We start from the raw sequence: 20324 nt of genomic DNA, 5'->3' as shown, positions 1-20324 counted from the left end.
AAAAATAAAAAAAAAAGAGCAGCAAGAGGATGAGCCATGTCATTTAACTGCATGATTCTTTTTATTTGACTTCATCACTATGCAACTCAGAAGCAGTTATGATGACTTCAGTGGTGTTGCTCTGGATTTATAGAAAGATTAGAGACAGTGGGTGCACCTACTAGAGCCACTTTACTCATGATTGGAGCAAATTACTGTACAGTAAGAGTTACCATCTACATGTGCAGACACTTACTGAGCAGTAATTTTCTCTAATCTTGAGTAAATTTGTTACTGTAAATAAAAGTAGCAAATTTACTCAGGAGTAATTACTGCACAGTAAGGCACATGTAGCTGGCCAACTGGGAGCAAATGTGCTCCCGGTCAGCTGGGTAGCTGGGGGTAGGAGACTGCTTCCTGCCCCGGGAGTGGCCTGCTGGCAGGGCTGGCTCTGCCACCAGAGCCCACGTGGGAACAATGTCTCCCTGCCCCAGCAGAAGGGAGCTCCCAGCCCCTGCTCCATGATCACGTATGCAGATCAGGGAGTGGGAGCTGAGAGATTCTTCTCTCTCAGCAAATGTGCTCCAACTTACCCACAGGTGTAACAATACCTGCCTGGGGTGGGTTTGTTGTAGAGTAAATTACTCTAAAGTAAACCCACCCTGGAGCATTTGCAGGGGTAGATGCACCCAGTAAAATCTACCCCTCTGCACTGAGTTTTCAGCATATATGACTCCACCAAAGTCCAATATCAATGAGAACAGAGTCTGGTTCAGAAAGAAAAACAACCTGGTATTTGCATTTTTTTCCATTATCTACTAACTCTGGAATATGAAGCTCAGTGCCTTCCACCCTGATTCCCAGCCTGCACCCCCCCCACTCTCTCCCCACCTGATTTTCAGGTTTAGTACAGTTTACAAGAGACTCCAGCAGAAGACAGAGGGGATCAGCTAGAATCTAATAGTTCTCATTTGACCTTCTCTTCTTATCTGTATTAGAAAAAGCAGAGTCTACATCAGGTGACCGTAGCTGCCGTCTAACCTGTCTGGAATCAGAAGCAGCAGGAGCTGTATTCTGTCCTCACAGAATGCATCTTTAGGCACAATTTTACTAGCCCATATTTGGCCAGCATCACCAATGTAGACAGAGTAATACTGAGCCATGCTTCCTAAAATAGACATAGCACATGTTTGACAGCTTACTCTCATACGAAAGAATCATAAGGTGGGCACATAATATGTTGGATCATCATGCTCAGAAGTGTTATCATTAACAAAAAAATCTACCTCTCTGCACTTGGTTTTCAGAAAACAGGGCTCCACCAAACCCCAATATTCAATACCATTCAATAACTTCATTTATTGGATGGTGCACTTTATCAGAAACTATCCAGAGAAGAACAAAACAAATTATTAGAAGTCTAGAAAGCATGACACAAGAAAAGCTTGGAGAAATTGAGACTATTTAGTTTAGAGGGTGGGAGCACTGATATAATACAAAGGTTGTATTAAAAAGGGTGGCAATCCTTTGTTCTTTGCATTCCCAGTAGACAGTACAAGGAATTGCAACAAGGAAGATTTAAGTTAGATAGCTAGATCGTTTTGCAGGTGCTAAACATTGGAAAGGGTTACCTAGGGAGGTTGTGATCTCTATCACAGAAGGTTTAAGTGAAGGTTAGACAAATGTTTTCTGGGATGGTTTAGACAAGCATGATCCAGTAAAGGTTGCACTAAGTGACCTCCTAAGGTCCCTCCATGCCGTTTTTCCCATAACTCCACATTCTTCTTTATCTTTAGATCATTTTCTTTTACTGCACACAGAAGTTCCAGTTATCAATACACTGGAGATACGTCTCAAGATATAGAGGGAATCTGGCAATAAGAGAGCAGCTAATCAGTCCAAATGATTAACATGGATAACAGTTGGTTGTTAAGTCTAAAGATGTGAAGATTATAGCAGATTCCTGCTTACTGTTGATATGTCTATTGCTTACATTCTCTCCATTTTTGGAAATTTTAAAGTAAGCTCCCTTAAAGCAAGGAAGTGCTGCAACATTCACAGATATGTTCTGCTTTAGAACAGCAATAATTGAAGAGTTATTCTATTTCAAATCACTAAAAATAATTAGAAGTACCACCTCAAAGGGAATAGGGGAAGTGTCTTTTCTACCTACACATGTCTAATGGTTTACTAAAATGCTTATAACTAGAGTATTCAATCTATAGATTGAATGATTGTTTATGGGACAGCTTAGGAGAGGTGAAAAGCCAAACAACAGCCAGATCATTAGCTGAATGCGTAAGGGAGGGTTTTAACAGGAAGTTAGAGCAGAAGACTGAACTGGAAGTACCGCATTCTGATCCTGACTCTTCCAGTGGCATGGAGTTATTTCACATTCTGTGCTACCTCACAGAGGAAGCAAAATTTAGAAACATCTGAGAAGTGCTAAAAAATCCTTAGATTATATAAATATGAAGTCTACTTCCTAGGTGCAGGAATAGCAGGAGTCCTCTGTGCTCTCTATTTCTGACTGGTCAGGTCCCTGCTACTGATATCTTCGCATCTCAAAAAAACAGGAGAAACAGCTTTTTCCCCCTTAAGTTGTTTCCACAATGCTGTCAAATTTGTGTCGCATGCAGCACTGTTCTAATTGTTTAAGTATTTGCATAACAGATCTGGCATTATGCGTTTCAGTTCTGCAGACTTATATTGTAATAAATCTCCTCTCACAAGGGCTTTGGGCCAGAGACATGTTGTAGTCCCAAAAGGAGAGTGAGTAGGGTATGTTCCCTGGCCAATGTCCAGCTCATCTGCGTGCAGTATTCCTCCACCCTCTCACTGCTCTGCAATATATTAGAGCTCCCGGGGAACTATTTAACCTTTAGGTGTGACCCTAACTCAGTTCCAGTCAGAACTTGCTGCTGCTGCTTGTGAAGAAACAAAGAAGTAATCAGAAACTGGAGTGAAGTCAACATAATGAAGTTCTTCATTTATAATTGTGTATTTGATTTCAGATCACCAGAGTAAAATGATGCATGTATCATGAGATGGGAAAGATTGATCTCATATCCCTACCCCACCCCAAATACATTCTAAGAGCTAATGTCACAAGCAGGCAGCAGACAAGAGAGAAACTCATCCCTTTCACAAACAGTAAGATTTTTTTTCTCCTGCAGGAAAGGGATTGGTGGTGCACTGCATACTGTCAGAAAGCACTAGGTAGCCAATCCCAACTATGAGTCTCTGCAGCAGTAGAGCATCCTTCTCAGGGTCACTGTCTTCATTATGGTGCAGGGGCAGAGACTTCAATCCACTGTCCCGCCCCACCTCCAGTAAAACTGAGAAAACCCCAGAAGGGACCTCCCTCCCCCGCCTTCTCCCCCTCCCATCCAGAGGCAGCAGCAGCAGTTCACTGTGCTGCAGCTGGAACAGGCAGAAATTAAGTTGTTCCTTTTAGGAACAGCTTCATATGAGCCCTCATACAATGAAGTTTAATTTGTCTCGTGATCGGAGGACTCTGCAGTCATGCTCTAAAGCTGTGCCCAAACAGAAGAGCAGTTTTAAGGGGCGGATCGCAGGACAAATGTCATTTGTGTCTGCGCCCAAAGAGAAGAGGTAGCAATGAGGAAGGTGGGACAGTGCCAAGGAGAAAAAAAGAACGAACACAGGAAACTGAGAACTACTTATCTTCCCATGGAGGTTTCCAAAGAAAAGATCTGAAGATGGAACAACCGCCCTGCAACAGGATCTACAGGAAAACTTTGAAGACAAACTAAGCTGAGAGACCCCATTTCAGTGAAAAGAAGAACTGGGGCAGCAGGTGACAGATGAGCAGGAAAATATTCAAAATAAAGAATCCTCTTAAGCCCATTCTCCTTCCCAGAGTAGGGACTAATCTCCCTGCCTGCTCCTCTGCATAACCAGGCAGGGATCACCAACTAAACCCACGTTTTTACAAAATAACAGAAAATGCAAGCATTTTCAACTGTATTGTTACTTTCATAATGGCAACATGCTTCTCCTTATTTTGAGCGTCACAAAATGTATGCAATTTCACACTGTTGTGCATCTGAAGAGTGGGGGAAGCGAGCCATTGGCATTTAGATGCACAAAATTACTTTCATGCCAGAATCTGGTCTTTATAAAAGCAGAAGCCATGCGAGGGACTGTTTTTTTGCAAAACAGTCCCTTCAGTTTTCATTAATTTTCATTAAATTTTGTTATTCTTATTTTGTTCTGGAAATGCATAAAGCAGTGATTTTCAATCCAGGTGCCATGAAACCCTGCAGTTCCATTGAGATCCTGCCACAGAGTGCAACACAATAGTAGCACTGTTATGTGTGTGAACATCTACACAAGCTAAACACAGAGATTTCAAATAGAAATCCAGAGCATCAAAAACATTCTGACCTGTTGTGGTATTTTAGAGTTCTTTGCAACAGAAGAATTGCTCTATTTTTCCAAGTCAAAAAATGAATAAAAGCTCAGAACTGGCATTTTCTGAGGGATGCCTCAAGTCTAAGAAGTGCCTTAGATCTAATGAAGCTGAGAATCACCGACAGAAAACAGTTGCAGCAGCAGCACATGGACAGGCTGAGAACAGAAAGGAAGACTTGTCTAATTTTCTTGGCATGGAGAAGCAGAATTCAAAAAAAGTAAATAACCAGCTCAAGTATCAAGAAAAGTAAAATTTGATTTTTAAAATTATTTTTATTCATTAGCCAATGTGTTATAAACCCAGTTAGAACTCATTCACATGACCACCCTATGGTGTAAAATCCATAAATGCAACACTGGGAACAAAGCAAAGGGTATGTGCCAGGCACTGCCCAATTTGCCTGCAGCACTAGGAAGATGCACACAATTCCAATTTCCAACCAAGCATTAAAACATCTGTGGGCTGGAATACATGTGTATACAACTATGCAGCAAGTACTGCTTCCCCCCTCCTGATTTTTTTCATTCCCTGGGACACAGAAACAGGCAAAAGGCGATTGATTTGGTCTGACAGACACACTCTCTCCACACACCAGGTTCCCTGCTTCAGCATTTCTCACATTCTCCTCTCAGGTTCATGATTTAGGGGGCAAAGTCTTCAGAATCGGTTTAGCCCGGTTGACTGGTTGCCAAGCCAGTTCCACTGACTGCCTGACAAGCAAGTTCTACAGCTCCCCTAAGGCTGTAAGGAACATCACAAGCCTATTGCAGCAAGTTACTTCCCTTAAAGTGAAGTTTTCACCAAAGTCCCCTTTAGCAAACTAGAGGGGAAAAAAATCCCAGGCAAACAAGATTTCAGTATGCTTCTCGCACTGAAGGTGAATTGGACTGTTATTAAAAAGGGAATTATTATAGTAGACCCAGCTCTGGTTGGTTCTGATCTCCAGCTTTTTCTATATTGTTTGGCATATTGATTTTCTGTAGTCTATTAAATGCCTTGGGATGTGGCAAGTATGAGTAAGAGAATGAAACAGATGTATGAAAAGATAAAATAACTAGGAAGAAGCTGTAAGGACAGTGGAAGAGGACAGATAAGGATTCGGCCTGTGCGAAACAGCAAGTATTCACTTTGGATTCAGCCAATTTGGAGGGACAGTGATTTGATTCAGTGATTCAAATCACCGTCCCGATTCGATTCAGCCGGATCAGATGCAAAGATTCGGTGCCACTTCCAAGATTCAGCCATAAACTAAACAGGCAGCAGTCCTTGACACTGGACACAGCTGCCTCCAGCTGGTAAGTCTGCTGTGGTGGGCAGAGGGGAGGAGGAAGGGGCGTGAGGGGGGCAGATAAACACCCCCACAGCAAAGGAGGAATTGGGGCTGGGACCCAGGCTGGGGCAAGTGCTGCCTAGGAAGGGGGTGAGACGGCTCGCACTGCTCGTCTGGGAGCTGCTCGTGTGGCAGGTTGTCCAGCAGCCCTCATTGCCGCTCCTGCCACCAGTCCAGAAGAGCAAGGAGCAGGGGCGTGTGCCCCAGGATCTGCATGGGGCAGGCACAGCCAAGGCTGTGCCAGGCAAAAGGAAGACGATGCTGGGAGTGGGGGCTGTAATGCCCCTGCCACTTGCCCAGCCAGTGTGGGGCCGTGCTTGCCCAGTGGTGCAGGACCAGCGCGAGACTGAGCCATTGCCCTGCCTCTGGACAAGTGGCATGCAGTGGCGAGAGCCGGCCTGGCCTCTCCACGCCTCATGGATGAGCAGCAGCTTCGCCCTGGCTGGCCGAGCAGCAGCAGAGTATGGGGGGGGGGGGGTGTCATGTGCCACCTGAAAACTCGCTGCAGCCTCCCCATAGCCCCCATCCCACCCCAATCTGGAGACACATGCCGCCCCCCCCACATGCCTTGCCACTCAGCCAGGGTGAAGCCGCTACTTGTCTGGAGGCCGTGCAGTGGCTCAGTCTTGCACCAGTCCCACAACAGCTGGGCGAGTGGCGTGGGGGGGCAGGGTAGAGGGGACAGGGGGGTGGCACAGCCCCTGCTCCCAGCGCCTTCTGCCTTTCACCCAGCCCTACCCGCCCCGTGCAGATCCTGGGGCACACACACACCCCTGCCCCATGCCCTCCAGAACAGTGGCCAGAGCAATGGTGAGAGCCGCTGGACAATCCGCCACATGAGAAGGTCCTAGACCAGTGGCACGCAGCGGCACAAGCCCCCCCCTTCCCCCCAGGCAGTGCTTGCCCCAGCCTGGGTCCCAGCCCACCCTCGCTGTGGGAGCATGATCTGCCTCTCCCTCACACCCTGTCCCTCCCCTTTCCACCCACCACAACAGACTTACCAGCTGGAGGCAGCTGTGTCCAGCATCAAGGACTGCTGCCTGTTTAGTCTATGGCCAAATCTCCAAAACAGCGCTGAATCTTTTCCGATTCGATTGGGACCTTTTACTGGGTCTCCCAATTCCATTTGGATTCGGAGATTCAGCTACTGAAATGGGCTGAATCAAATCAACTACTGAAGCTTTGCACAGCCCTAATAAGGATGCCCATAAGACACAACTTAGATGAACAGAATGATGTCATAAGATCCTCTTAAACACACACACACACACACACACACACTTAAACAAATGTTACACAAAGGCACTGCTACTGGATGCCACTTAAGTGCAGCCTCAAAAACTCCTTAGGGTGGAATATTTTAAGCCTCGTCTGTACCACATCGGGCAGTGTTGTCCTGAGTAAGAAAACAATTTTAAAAGACATGCCAAAATTTTGCCTATGCACATACTCACAGCAACTACTAAAGTAAGTGGACGCCCTGTTTGAGGAAATAATCTGACCTTAAAAAAAAGGATATTTTTATTTATTCATTAATTTATTCAGTTAATTATTCATTAATGACAGGCTGTCAGACTAGGAGCCTGATAGTCCTAACTAGCACTTCGCTGCTTTGGGATTTTTTTTTCTTAAAATTAAGCATGTAACGTTTACTTGAGTCTCTAAATTTATGATATACTATATAAATTTGATATGATACTGCTATATTTCAAGGAGAGAAAATGGTTTCAGTTTCTGGCTATTGATAATTTTAAATAGGATACACTCCTCTAAGAAGAGACAGAGCCACAAGAGATCTATAATAAGAACTAAAGAATTGTTATTTTGCCAGAATGCCCTTTTGTTCATGGACTGATTTAGTTCAGTGGCATGTAGTCTAAGAACACTATCATAACCACAGAAAAAATGAACTTGCACTGTTTGCTGAAATACTAGATGAATTTCTCAAGAAGCCAATTTAAAATAAAGCATGTACTTATATGCATTAAACCTTTAAAAGACATAAGCACACACTTCACTCACTATACACACACACACTAAGTAGCTCTACTGAACTCACTGAGAATATTCAGACTGTATAAAATTAAGCGCTTGTTTACAGCAGGATCAGGCTCCAGTGCAATGGGGGCTTTAATGATGTATTTCTCTGCCTATTCAAATTCATTTAAGATTAAGTCTTATCTTACAACTTTGCATAACCTTTATTCAGAAGGAACACACAGACCAGTTGAAAAATTCCAAACTATTCGACTGCCCAGACAGGAAAAGACTCTGAACTTTAAACACAAAACCTTACTCAAGAAGCAGGTTCCCAATGCATTATTTGTCTGTGGTCAATACAACCTATAATGGCAGTAGTGAACCCAGTATAAATGCACAGCACTTACAATGTGCTTTTCATTTTTAGTACTGTTCTGTATATTGTTTCAGTCTCAGAAACCCTTATCATCGGAGGTATTTATTAATAAAAATACTAAGAGCAAAAATGAAAGAACAGCTTTCATGTTATTTGCTGTTATGTTGATAAACCGAGCTCCTTACCCAGACTCCTGATACATACTTTAATTTTATACTTTAGAGCAGTGGTGCTGAACCTAGGGCCTGCAGAATCCAGGTTGCCACCATTCCTCTCCCATCAAATTTCCAGACCCACTCGGAGTTCCATGGGCTGGACAACATGGCCCGGCAGACTGGATTACAGCACACAAAGCTAGTCTGCAGCCAAATCACACTGGTGTATGTGGCTGGGCCAACATAATGGATTGCATCTGTGAATCAACCCCACACATGGGATCTGACCCACAGACCAGCCCCATGCCATTCATCCAACTTACGGGACTTGGACAGTTTGAGCACCACTACTTTAGAGCTAAAAGTACTGGTCTTCACACCTCCTATGCCTAAGCAAATATTCAAAATGTGGCTCAGTCCTACGAACCATTCCCCTCGGAGTAATGAGCCTGTTTCACAAAAATAAGTGATCAGAATGAGAACAAAAGACATTCTAGTGTACAGTTCTATTTACACAGTAGAAAAAACAATATTATCTTTTTGTCAGTCTCAGGTTTCTTTTTAAACCACAGCTACACACACTGTTGTAAATTCACACAGTAAAACTCAGAACATTAGATTTCATAAATGGGTGGCTGCAGCTTCCTTTTGAATCCTAGGGAATACGCCTTCATAAAAACAGTGCCAACACTGCCTCTACAATAAAGAGCTTTAGTACCTATGCTGCAATTTCAGCATGCCTGTGCTGAAATGGCTGCTCTGCATGCAGTTATCAGTCTACCTCTTTTGCCAAAGCACACCCAGGAAAGATGCCAAGCATCTCCAAGGTGAGACAAACTAAGATCGCATTCAAAAGCAAGGCTCATTTTCTCTGGACTACAGACTGCATATGAATGGGTGGGCCATGCAAAGCATAGCAATTTAAATCGCTTGCAAAATAAAAAATAAATTTTAAAAAAGTGTGCTGTAGTTCAACTTACCTTTTCATTCCACGCCCATAATCCAATTCCAAGAAACGCTATGCCCAGAAACTGGAAAAAAAGACAACAGAGGAAACTGGCATAAGAAATATAAATATGCTGGTACAAATATTTTGTGTATATATATTTCCCTACCATCTTCCTCAGAAGGACCAGCCCTAATATTATTTCAGATTAGGAATATAAAATGGGAAGAGGCATCTCTGGCTTTTGCATCCAGTCCTCTGAGTAAGCAGGCAAATATTTATGCAGAATCCTAGAAGTATGTTATAGCTGCTGAGATTACCAATTAGGGTTCCAGTGAATAACTTGGACGGTAGAGGTATTCACTGTACAGAGCTAGAGACAGACATTACACAGAAAACAGTTTAAGTGATCAGAAACTGGTTTAAACCTGTAACAGAACAGATGTTCAATAAACATAAACCAGTCTGAAAATGGCTGAAACCAGTTTCAGATAAACCTGGTTGAATGCAGTATCAGACTTAACTGATCAGGGTCAAACCGGCTTATGCAATGTTTGTCCCAGACCTCTTGCTGGTTCAAGTTAAATCAGACTCCCCCAGCATGCTCCCGGCATGCTCTCTGGACTAGGTGGGGCTCTCTGCTTCACAGCAGGGCTAGGCCCTCCCCTCTGCTCCCTGGCTGCAGCTCTGGCAGAGACTTGCAGACACAGCAGCATCTGCCTGGCTTCCTCCTGCTCTCCCCTTTCCCTCACCACTCTCTGCTAGGCAGGGATCCCCCATCTCCTCTGACTTACACAAACACCTCAGCATTAGCTAGCAGACCACATGCTGGCTACATGATGTGGCAGACAGCAGCGTCAGTTTAGGACTTTTTGGAGCTAATTACCAACAGAGCTGTTGATGTCCCTCCGTTCCTTCTTTGTTTAAGAAGAGTTTGAACTAATGAGAGAGGCTATTTGTTTTCTGGTGGGGTGATAAATGCTGATAACAGAGCTGATAAATGCTCTGTTATCAAGGGGGGGGCTCCCTAATTCTGCTGGGCCCTGGCCACGCCCCCTTCAGCTCAGTCCTGTGAAAGGGAAAGGAGGGCTGCTCTAGCACTCCCCAGCTTCTAGCCTGAGCCACTGCAGGTATGTGCCTGCATGTCTGGGATGTCTGTCCAGCTATAAACTGATTTAGCCTAGCCAGGTTAGACTAACCTGCAAAGATTGAATCAATTCAGGCTCAGGCTTTTTGAATGTGTGTCTTTAGCCTGGGAGACCAGTCCGCTAGGGGGAACAGGATTAGAATCAAATTCATGCATGTCAAAGTGGCTTTGATAGCATTAACTTTTAGGTCAATATTGAACTGGGCTTGATATGAATCAACGACATAAGAGAAAGGTCATTATCTGCCAATTCCCTGATCCACCTAATTCTTACTGCCTTCCCCTTTGCTACTAAAATGTTACTGGGTCCTAGGATCTAGGCAAACAGGATTATTGGCTACATGCTCTGATACAAAGAATTTTAAGTGCAGTCCCCAAACACTTTTTATACATATAGCTGCAAAATGACTAAGGAAACACCAAGTAGCTGGGTTTGCATGCAACATTCAGTGCATAAGAGATTTCAGTGAATAACTGGAAAAGCAGGAATTGATTTTATGAAATAACATAAGGATACTGTTACCCAAGAAAATACTAGAGTTGAGCCACTCCAACGGACCTACTAGATTACAGGACAAACATAGATGTACCTCATGTCCCCACATCATTTTAAAAAGGTTGCAATGGGGAAAAAAAGTGCTTGCCTAATTACTGAATGTACTAACTACTGGTATCCACCCCTCATTGTACAACACTGAGATCACCTCTTAAATTTCTATTTATTACAGAAAACGTTTCCATATCATTAGAACACAGCCAAGCTAGTCAGACAGAGAAAGCAAAAAAGCATGTGCACGTGAGTACACGTGTCCATCCCATGGTTTTTAAAATTAAGACTAGGCTGCAGACGACATGCACAAGGTTTGCGGACATGGAGAGGAATGCAGATGGAACTGCAAATTCTGGTTTTCTCTGTGGTTCTTCTACAGTAAACTGATACTCTTCATAAATTTTTTAGCCCACGGTACATCTCCTCTTCAGACCTGTTTGAATAGTTTAGTATACTAATGGATTTTCTTTCCAAAACTATGCCCAATAAATAAATAAAAGTCTGAAGGGAACACAAAGGAAAGCAAAGGAAAGGAAAAGAAAGGAAAAGAAAACCTATACATTTCCTCCATGCTGAATTCAACAGCTTCAAAGTGAGGACTGCTTTGCTTCTTACATTTCTACACTTTTTAAAGTAGAAATTTTAGTTCTATGCCACAGGATTTCTTTAATGTGCAACTTTAATATTAAAATGGAATACTCAGTCCTTTGCCCTGTATTTAGGTCACATTGCCCAATAGCTTTGAAGTTGTATTATTAGGAAATGTCCTCCAAACTATTTTAAATATATATATATATATTGAGCTCATGGCCCAATACTCTGGCCTCTACAAGTACTTGATTCCTCTTGAAGTCAATGGGAATTGTATGTGGAACTGCAGGAACAGATCCTACTGTACATAATGACTGTAACAAGATGCAAAGACTAACGCTGTTTTATCCATGTTTATCGACACAAACAGGAAATGTTGGACTATACCCTATATTTACAAAAGAGTCACATACACAGGCACATGTGCATACACACACACACACAGCTTGCGTTCCATGGTGATCTTCAGCAAATAAAAATATACGTCCACATAACTGTGGGACGGAAAGATCAAGTCTTAAATCCAGGTAGTTAATTAGGGGAACATTAGCTAAACTGAACTTATGACATCTAAGATAGACTTACACAGTTAGATACACTGTGACAGTTTTCTGCACTGAAAGGACACAGTATGTCAAATTTTTCAAACATGACTGGCCCGATGACTGGAAAGCATTATCCACAAGTGCTCTTTAATAGAGTCAATTCATCATAAAAAGAGGTACATCACCCTGTCAGACAAAAGGAAAAGCCTTAGTCTGTGCAAAACAGATGATGATTAGACCATAGGAAACTGTCTGCATCTAATCTCACCTCCTAACAGATGCTCCAAATCTGAGATAGGACATAGAAGTACAGACTCCTCTACTGAGAGCTGAGTTAGGAACCACTAGAAATGATCGCATGTTTTACAGCACCTGTGACCAGCCTAGCCGAGCTGTCATCCACATGGATGCTGAAATCCCTCAAAACCAAAACAGCCTCAGCCTCTCCAAGGACAAAAGCCAGGCAGCCTGGACAGGAAGCAGCCATGGTAATCTGGGCATTTACAGACATGCTGTAGGAGGCAGTGGGGAGGGGAGGAAAAGGAAAGGGCACCTTGATCAGTGCAGTTCCGAGATCCTTGCTAATTAAAAGCACCCACAGCAACGTGTATGAGCGTCCCCATGATGAAAAATGGCGGCAGGGCACTTTGAACTAAAAGTTGTTGAATGAGCTTTAGTTTACTTTAAAGTGCTCTGCTGCCATTTTTCAGTGTGGGGACGCTGATACACATGATGCTGGAGTCTCCTGGAGTGCAATAATTACCACGTTCCAGCAGACTTGATCAATCAAGTTCACTCCAACACACTGGAATTACAGTGCATCAGAGTAGTCTCTCTGCATGTATATAGGAGCCCTCTGTCTTCCAAGCACCCGTAAATCAGCCCTTTCCTAGCACCTGCATACCAGACATGCTCCTCTGTGGCCAACAGAGCACTTCTATCAAATGCAAGCAACATGGTCACTTTCAACTCCAAAACTAATCCTTCCTCCAACAGATTTTTCAACCTCTTTCCAGATAGGGAATAGGCCTTCTCTGCACCACTGGCTAGAACTTCAGCTAGTGAGCTACAGAAAAGCCCTTCTGAGTCTCTTCCCTTGCCAGACCCAAGCACTAACACTCCTCACTCCTGCACAGAAGTCCCTCACTTAATCATGCAGGGTTAAAATGTGTTTTAATAAATGAAATAAGTTTAACTCATATGTAACTTTAAGTTCACTATCCCTCATTGTATTCCCAGAGGACACCTGACTGTGATGACTACCATTGTCAAGTTTTTCTATTTCATCTTGCAAAGCCTGAATTTCTTTTTTTCTCCATTTATCTTTTCCAATAGGGAGAAATTCAACTTCAGCTCTGATTCAGTGTCACAGGTCTATTACAGCTTCTGATAAATATAAAAAGAGGAGCAGCATTGAAAATACTGAGACCCTAAGCTTCAGACATCCAGCCTTTTCTTGTAGAACATTCCTAATTGGATGTGTTTGCAATTCAAACACAGAATTCTTGTGCATTCAGTTCTGTGGCCAGAAGTCAGTGTCCATAGGGGGGAGAGAGAGAGAGAGAGATCTTAAATCAGAAATACACAATAACTCAAATAAATAGATAAATAAAAGATACTGCATAAAAAGAGAAAGCAAGAAAGCATTTTATCCAATTTTCTTTCAAGTGTTAAAAACCAAAAATGCCACAACACAGAACGAATGCAGGAGAACAAGAAATGTAAACAGGAGCAGAAAGAGAAGTCAGCAACAGACTATCAGGAGCGCACCAGGAAATGTGAGCGGTCGGGGCTTTATGCTAGGGACTTCTAAGCCAAGGTGTCCCGAGCAGGCAAGGTCAGGAAGTCAGGATCTGAAATAGAGTCGGAGGTAGAAACTGGAACCTAGACAGGAGCCACAAGCCTGGAACTAGGAGCCACATGCCTGGAGACAGGGATCTGAACTGGAGTATGGCTATGTAAAGAGGAGCTAGCCAGGAAGATATCTGTGCTGCTGAGTGGCCTCTTGAACACTGAAAGGGCTGCTGCTCATATGCAGGCAGCTGGGTAACTGGGGCCAGCTGGAGGTAAGTAGGCCACTGGCAGCAAGGCCCATTTAGACAGACAGGGCCAGCTGGGGACTAGTCAGCCTGCCTGCTGCCCTGACTCCTACCAGAACAAAAACAGCCTGGAATTGAGTGAAATCCAAAAAGTAAACATTAGCAGCACCAATTAAATTAGATTGTTTAAATCATTTAACTGTTACATTCAGCAATAAGAAACTTGGCAAGGATTTTTTTTTTTTTAAATAAATGTTTATTTTGAAAGTGACGTTTCACATTTTGAAGGATGTCACAGACTCTCCAGGCCTGGGCTAAGCACAGCCAATCACATACTGAGCTAAAGGAAATTAAGCTGTCCTCCTTGAATTGAAGGGCTGACACTGCAATTTCAAACTATGATATAATCATCTTGTATTCTTCAAAGAGAATATCTGCATCTTCTGGGATGTGTCATTTGCTATATAAAGTCCAGGTGGAAAGAACTGTGAAATTAATTGTATAAGCACTCAAGAAACATCCATTTGGATACAACTGTTGACAGAGCCTGAATCTAAATCCTTATCCCACATATTGCCTCTGAAAGGAAGAACCAAAATACTGGTTACAAGCAAATATAAACTTGGATCTTCAAATTCCACACCCAAATCTGAATTTTCCTGGGTTTGGGATGTTTGGATTTATCATGCTACAGAGACTGGCTGAAGATGGGAACTATGGTTTGAACCTGAACCTGGGATTTTGGTTTGGGCCAGTCCCTAACAAACCATGATCATCTGTAATATTCTAAATTAGGCTAGAATATAAGCTATCAATTGCTTAAAAATGTACTCCTGTTTGTGATGTGCCTATTACAGAGCGCCAAAAAGCACATTTTAGGAATAGCTAACATTGCTGTTTTTCCAGGTTTTCACAGTTTGCTTAAGCAAGTTGTACTAAGCCCTTGTGATTAAACTGGCTGCAGTTGAAACCTGAAGGGTTACAGCTGCACAGTACATAAGCAAATGAAGCCCAAACATACAACGTTTTGTTTTCTTTGCAGTAACAGGTCCTCCCTTCACAGCTTTTCTTACACAAGAAATAATGCAAATAAATAACAAAAAAAGTATAACAATCTGTATTACCACCTTTGGAAACAGCAAATCCCTTTGAGAACTTTTGGAAAATGCTTGGTTTTCTGTGAGCAGATCAATGTTTGCTTCTACAGAATAACAGTAAAAAGCTAGCCTGAATAAAAGTTTTATGAGCAGTGTTATATCTATGACAATTTATATCAGCTGAGGTTTTGAATCATACATGTAGATATACTTAAGGGGTGGGTGGGTACATGATTCTAAACCAGGGTGCTGTGGCACTGTGGGGTGCTGAGAGATTCTTTTAAAGGTGCCATACAACATTAGCACTGTTAGATGTGCAAACACCTACACATGATTCACAAGATAAAAATCAGAGATTCCAAATCAGAAACCATAGGGCGCATCCAGACAAGCACACACGTGCGGACTGCACCACTTCAAACCCCTTTGAGGCGGGGCAAGAGGCACATGCAGGAATGAAAAAATGTTCCCTGCGCTGCAAGTTTGTGGGATCTGGGTCCTGCCACCATGGGCCTGGCCCAGCCAGGCAACAGAGGGACCCCGAGGGCAGCAGGACCCAGAAGGGCCCAGCACACAGTCCCCGCATGCCACGCCAAGTCCTGCCACCATGGCTCAGAGTGCCCTGCTCCTGCTGCTGCTGCTAAAGGTAAGTTATGGGACCTGGGCAGGGGGGGCTGAGGCCCTCCAGGGTGTCTGGGACCCTGAGCAGGGAGGCTGGGGCCCTGTGGTGGGGGGGCATTCCATGTGCTGGGAGGGGGGCTGCACCCTGTGGGGGCCAGGGGACCCACCCCTCCTGAGCAGCCCCCCCCACAAGGTCCCCCACAACCACAGTTCCCTCAGCAAAATCGCCCCACACCTACCCACACCCACCTGCCTTACCCCACACCCCTTCCTGCAAATACCACATCCCCCCAACACACATGAAGAAAACCAAAAGCACACAACACATATAGGTATCTAGAATTTATTTTATCATGGTGATAGAGACACTGGTAGGCTTCCACATCGCTTTAACTTTGTAAATATACCAATAAAGCATTGCCCAACTGATCGCTCTCTCTAGGGGAGGTGTGTGGTGTGTGTGTGTGTGGTGTGTAGTCTCTTGTTTTAATTGTGGAAGAACATGGATTTTGGGGTCTTTTTAAAAATGTATTTGGGATGCTGCTGCAGCAGTCCAGCTGGCACAAGGGGTAGCGTCCCCAGGTACCAAGTGGCCGGGCCCCAGAAGCTCTGGAGAGCAAGTGGCCCTGAGCTACTTGCCAGGGCAGCTTTTTGTACAGGTGGCGCCAGGACAGGGCAGCTTTTTATACTCCTGGGGACAGGACAGGTGCTGGACCTGGGCTCTAGTTCCCCCTGGCTGCAGATCCGGGAGGAGCCAGGCAAGGTTATTTTGCTCCAAGTGGCACAATTTTCTCCACAACAAAATGCATGTCTGAGCACATGCGGTGAGGCAAAAAGCCCTGGCTCAAATTTGCACCACTTCTATTTGAGCTGCTGCAAGCGCACATGCTCGCATGTGTGGACATGCCCATAGTATCAAAAAACATTCTGACCTGTTGTGATCTTTCTGAGCTGTCTCCAAGAACACTGCTTTTTTTTTTCTATAGTCAAGAAACTAATAAGAGCTAAGACCTGGCATTTTCTGAGGGATGCCTTGGGCCTGACAAAAGTGAGAACTACCAATCTACTGCAGGGGTATCAAACTCACCTTCTGCCCCAGGCCACATCCGGACTGTGGGATTCCTTGCTGGCCAGATCCAGCCCAAGACACGGGGTGACTCCAGAAGTGGCAGCAGCAGCTGCAGCTCCTGCTGTGTGCTGCATGCCCCACACTGGAACTAAAGCTGCTACTGCTGACACATTTCATGCTGGGATGGCAGCTCCAGCTTCCACATACAGCATGCAGCAGCAACAGCTCCGGCTCTGGTTCTAGCTCCAAAATTAAATACAAGGCATGCAGCAGTGGGGCCAGCAGGGGAGGAGCTGGGCTAGCAGCAGTGGTGATGGATGAAGCGGCCAAAGGATGACTGGGGCTGTATCAGCCCTTGCTTGCTCTCCTGCCACTACTCATCCTATCCACCATGGCCCAAGAGCCCAGAATCTATACCAGGCCGTTCTCCCAGCTGGAGATAGCCCTGGTCTACATACATTCTAGACACAAGAGAAAATGGGCCAACGTCTCCACTTCTTTGCATCTTGTAAGGTGATCTGCACATCGCTAAATGGCTACACAAGGTGAAAGATGATAAATTTTTCTTCTCAACCATCTGTTTTTTGTCATTAATGTCCATATAAAACAAAACTAGGTAATGCTTTGTTAACCTAAATTCAATTTTTTTCTACTAGAATATCATTTCTATCTGACAATAATTGGACTACACATGGTAGTATTTTGTAACATTTCTTTGTCCCTAACAATGTATATGTAGTGCACAAAAGTAAACGCAATAAGAAATATTGCTACACACTGGAATCTCTGGTACGTTTAGATTTCTCTTTGTTGAAATATATTCATAAGCACTTCACTATTTTCAAAGGTGGATACAAAAATAAAGATTTCAAGCTACATACATCCTCCACCTGATCTTCATGGGTAAGATAAGAAACAAAGCATTCAAGGAATCAGCAGTTCTTTGTTGGTGGGTGGGTAGGAACAGTACACTGCAAATTTGCACAAATTTTAAAGAACACTGGGGTACACATCAGTGTCCAATAAATAATTGTAAATATAAGCATAATCACAGGCTGATCACACATTTCATATTCCTCCTCCTTCCCTGCCCCCCCCCACCAATTTCAGCTAACTATTTTCAGATTCTGGCACAGCTTTCCAGCCAAAATTATGCCAACTGCATGCCAAGTCGTAAAGAGGCTGGTTAATGTGCCATTTGCATAAACCACCAAATGTCAATATGTTCTCTATGCATACATTTTTATATAAATAAACATGCCTGATATCATTTCTGTGCAGTTACTATATTTACATTTCAGTAGAAGAAGAGGGTGCTGTATAATAGAAGGGAGCTAGAATTGTGAACTTTGGCCCAAATGAAAACTTCCACAAAAATTATTCAACGTTCCTTCCTGGCCATCAGCCCATCTCTGTTACAGCAAACAATGTGTGAATCTTTCAGCTGCCATACCAGAGTTCTTTCTACAGACTCTGACAGCAAACTATCAGGCAAGCCTAAAATACGCAGTAGTCATGCATTCTGGACTGCATTCGCACACATGGCAATTCTCCATTCCTGTCTCCTCCTATAACGTTCCATAAGCCCTTTTTACAGCAGGATTTCCCCAGGGAACCTGAGCCACAGAATAAAACTGGCACAGAAGGAGTAAGAGTAACATACAGGATTGTACCCATAAACTTTTTCTGGATCAGAACCATATGAAGGAGCGTATTTCACTTTCTGAAGTATTATTAGTAAAATTTGGGCCTTCTGAACCCTGACAGTGTTCCTTTTATATTGTTCCAAGTCACGGAACTAAAATCTTACAGAGATCATGCTTTCCAAATCTGCTCCCCCTCCCAACTCTAAAAGGGTGCCCTTTAAAAAGGTGTGACACTGGTTAAACTCTTTCTATAACTTTTTCTAAAAGTACTCCATGTTAATACAGACTTGCTGTTCACTCCAGAATGATCAAAATGGATCTGAAGCATATGCATTCATTTCAAGAGTCTTTAAATCACATGTCCAGACACAGAACACTTTAACAAAATTAGAATCTAAATAAAAAAATAAATAAAAAAGAATCACTTCATCACATAATATCATTTTTTCATATCACTAAAATGTACTTTTTTTTTTAATCGCATCAAAAGATTAACGTTCTTTCAACAAAATAAATGGCACAACTCAAAAGGATGACCCAAAGGGCACCGCCCCCCCGTCTCTCCAATCAGTCTAGCAGCTTTCATTTGACCTAAGACTCCACAGAAAAGGAAAATGACAAGAAACTGTCTCCACCCCTTCCCATAACTTTACCATTCTCAGCTCAAGCTGGGCAAGGATTTCGTTTAAAGCTGGTTAACCACAGAGGGTCACCATGGGAAAGCAAACTGCTGAGAGCCTACATTATGTTCATACAAATTTATAGATGTTCTGCAATGCTTATAAAGAATATGCTGGCCTACAGCCCATTAATTGTTTGCCCTTGAGCAGCTGCCAGCAGGGAAGCTCCACATAGTCTGATCAGCGAATGAAGATACCATGGGTGATAAATTGCTACCTGGTTTGATTCAGGTCTACCGCTGAATGCTTCTGATGTAAACAGTTAGGTTTCCAGATGTTAAACCTACTTTCATGTTATATACAAATGTGTCTCTTGAAAGATTAAAATATTTTTTTACAACAATTAGCACCACCGTACTGTTGTTGCCCCCAACTCCAGCAAGCAGCAGATAAAACAATCCTCCTCAGTTTTCACACATTTTAGCCCAGCTAAATAAAAAAAACAGCTGACTTTGCACCATCACCCAAAGTAGAAAAACATATCTGAGAATGCTGTGAGAAAGCTATCAGACTGATCTCTCAGGACCATACGTATGTTTAATACATCCATATGGAAAATCAATTAAAAAAGGATGAAAGCAGATTTAACATAAAATACTGTAGCTGCTAGTATAGTCTTTCTTTTTTAATTTTATGATGGAGTATAGATAACTGAGCAGTATACTGTCTGTTGTCTCTTCTCTTCTTATTGTCTCTTGAAGCTATCTTTCTAATGCAGAAAGCAGCATATCTGGTCTGTTACAGCTGCTATAGGTATTTAAATCGGCACCACCAGCAAGCATCACCAGCCATACAGAAGGGAGTCCCTAAAGGTTCAAAGTTTTTTCTTCTTGGCCACAGAAGCGGATGGGCTATAAATCAGAACAAGGATGCATTTCTGAGCAAGCCCAATTTTTCCTCACTTGAGTCATTTGAATAACACCAGAGTTTAAACTAAATAAAATGGGTCTCTTTCCAGGTTCACTGTATCAGAATCACTTTCCAAGTTCAAGGCTAAGTATTTAAAGGTCTATTTTATTTGAAGCCAGGGTATTACATACTTTTATTGAAGCACACAGTGTTCACACCTCTTTGTAAAACAAAACCATCAAAGTGCATTTTGGTGGAGTACAGCAAAAAAAAAAAAAAAAAAAAA

General features: G+C 43.1%; 1 protein-coding gene across 2 annotated transcripts in view; it reads right to left on the bottom strand.

The window, feature by feature from the left end:
* TSPAN5 (tetraspanin 5) overlaps nucleotides 1-20324 on the bottom strand; it is a 143639-nt gene that overhangs the window by 34538 nt on the left and 88777 nt on the right. For both annotated transcript variants that reach the window (XM_019526400.1, XM_019526399.1), the window contains exon 2: nucleotides 9239-9289. In XM_019526400.1, coding sequence (XP_019381945.1) covers nucleotides 9239-9289 — 51 coding nt within the window. The remainder of the gene's footprint in view (nucleotides 1-9238; nucleotides 9290-20324) is intronic.

The sequence above is a fragment of the Gavialis gangeticus genome, unplaced genomic scaffold (genome assembly GCF_001723915.1).
Source record: "Gavialis gangeticus isolate Ggan-Ray unplaced genomic scaffold, GavGan_comp1, whole genome shotgun sequence".
In the NCBI taxonomy this organism is placed as follows: domain Eukaryota; kingdom Metazoa; phylum Chordata; order Crocodylia; family Gavialidae; genus Gavialis; species Gavialis gangeticus.
This window is presented reverse-complemented; position numbering and strand designations above follow the sequence as displayed.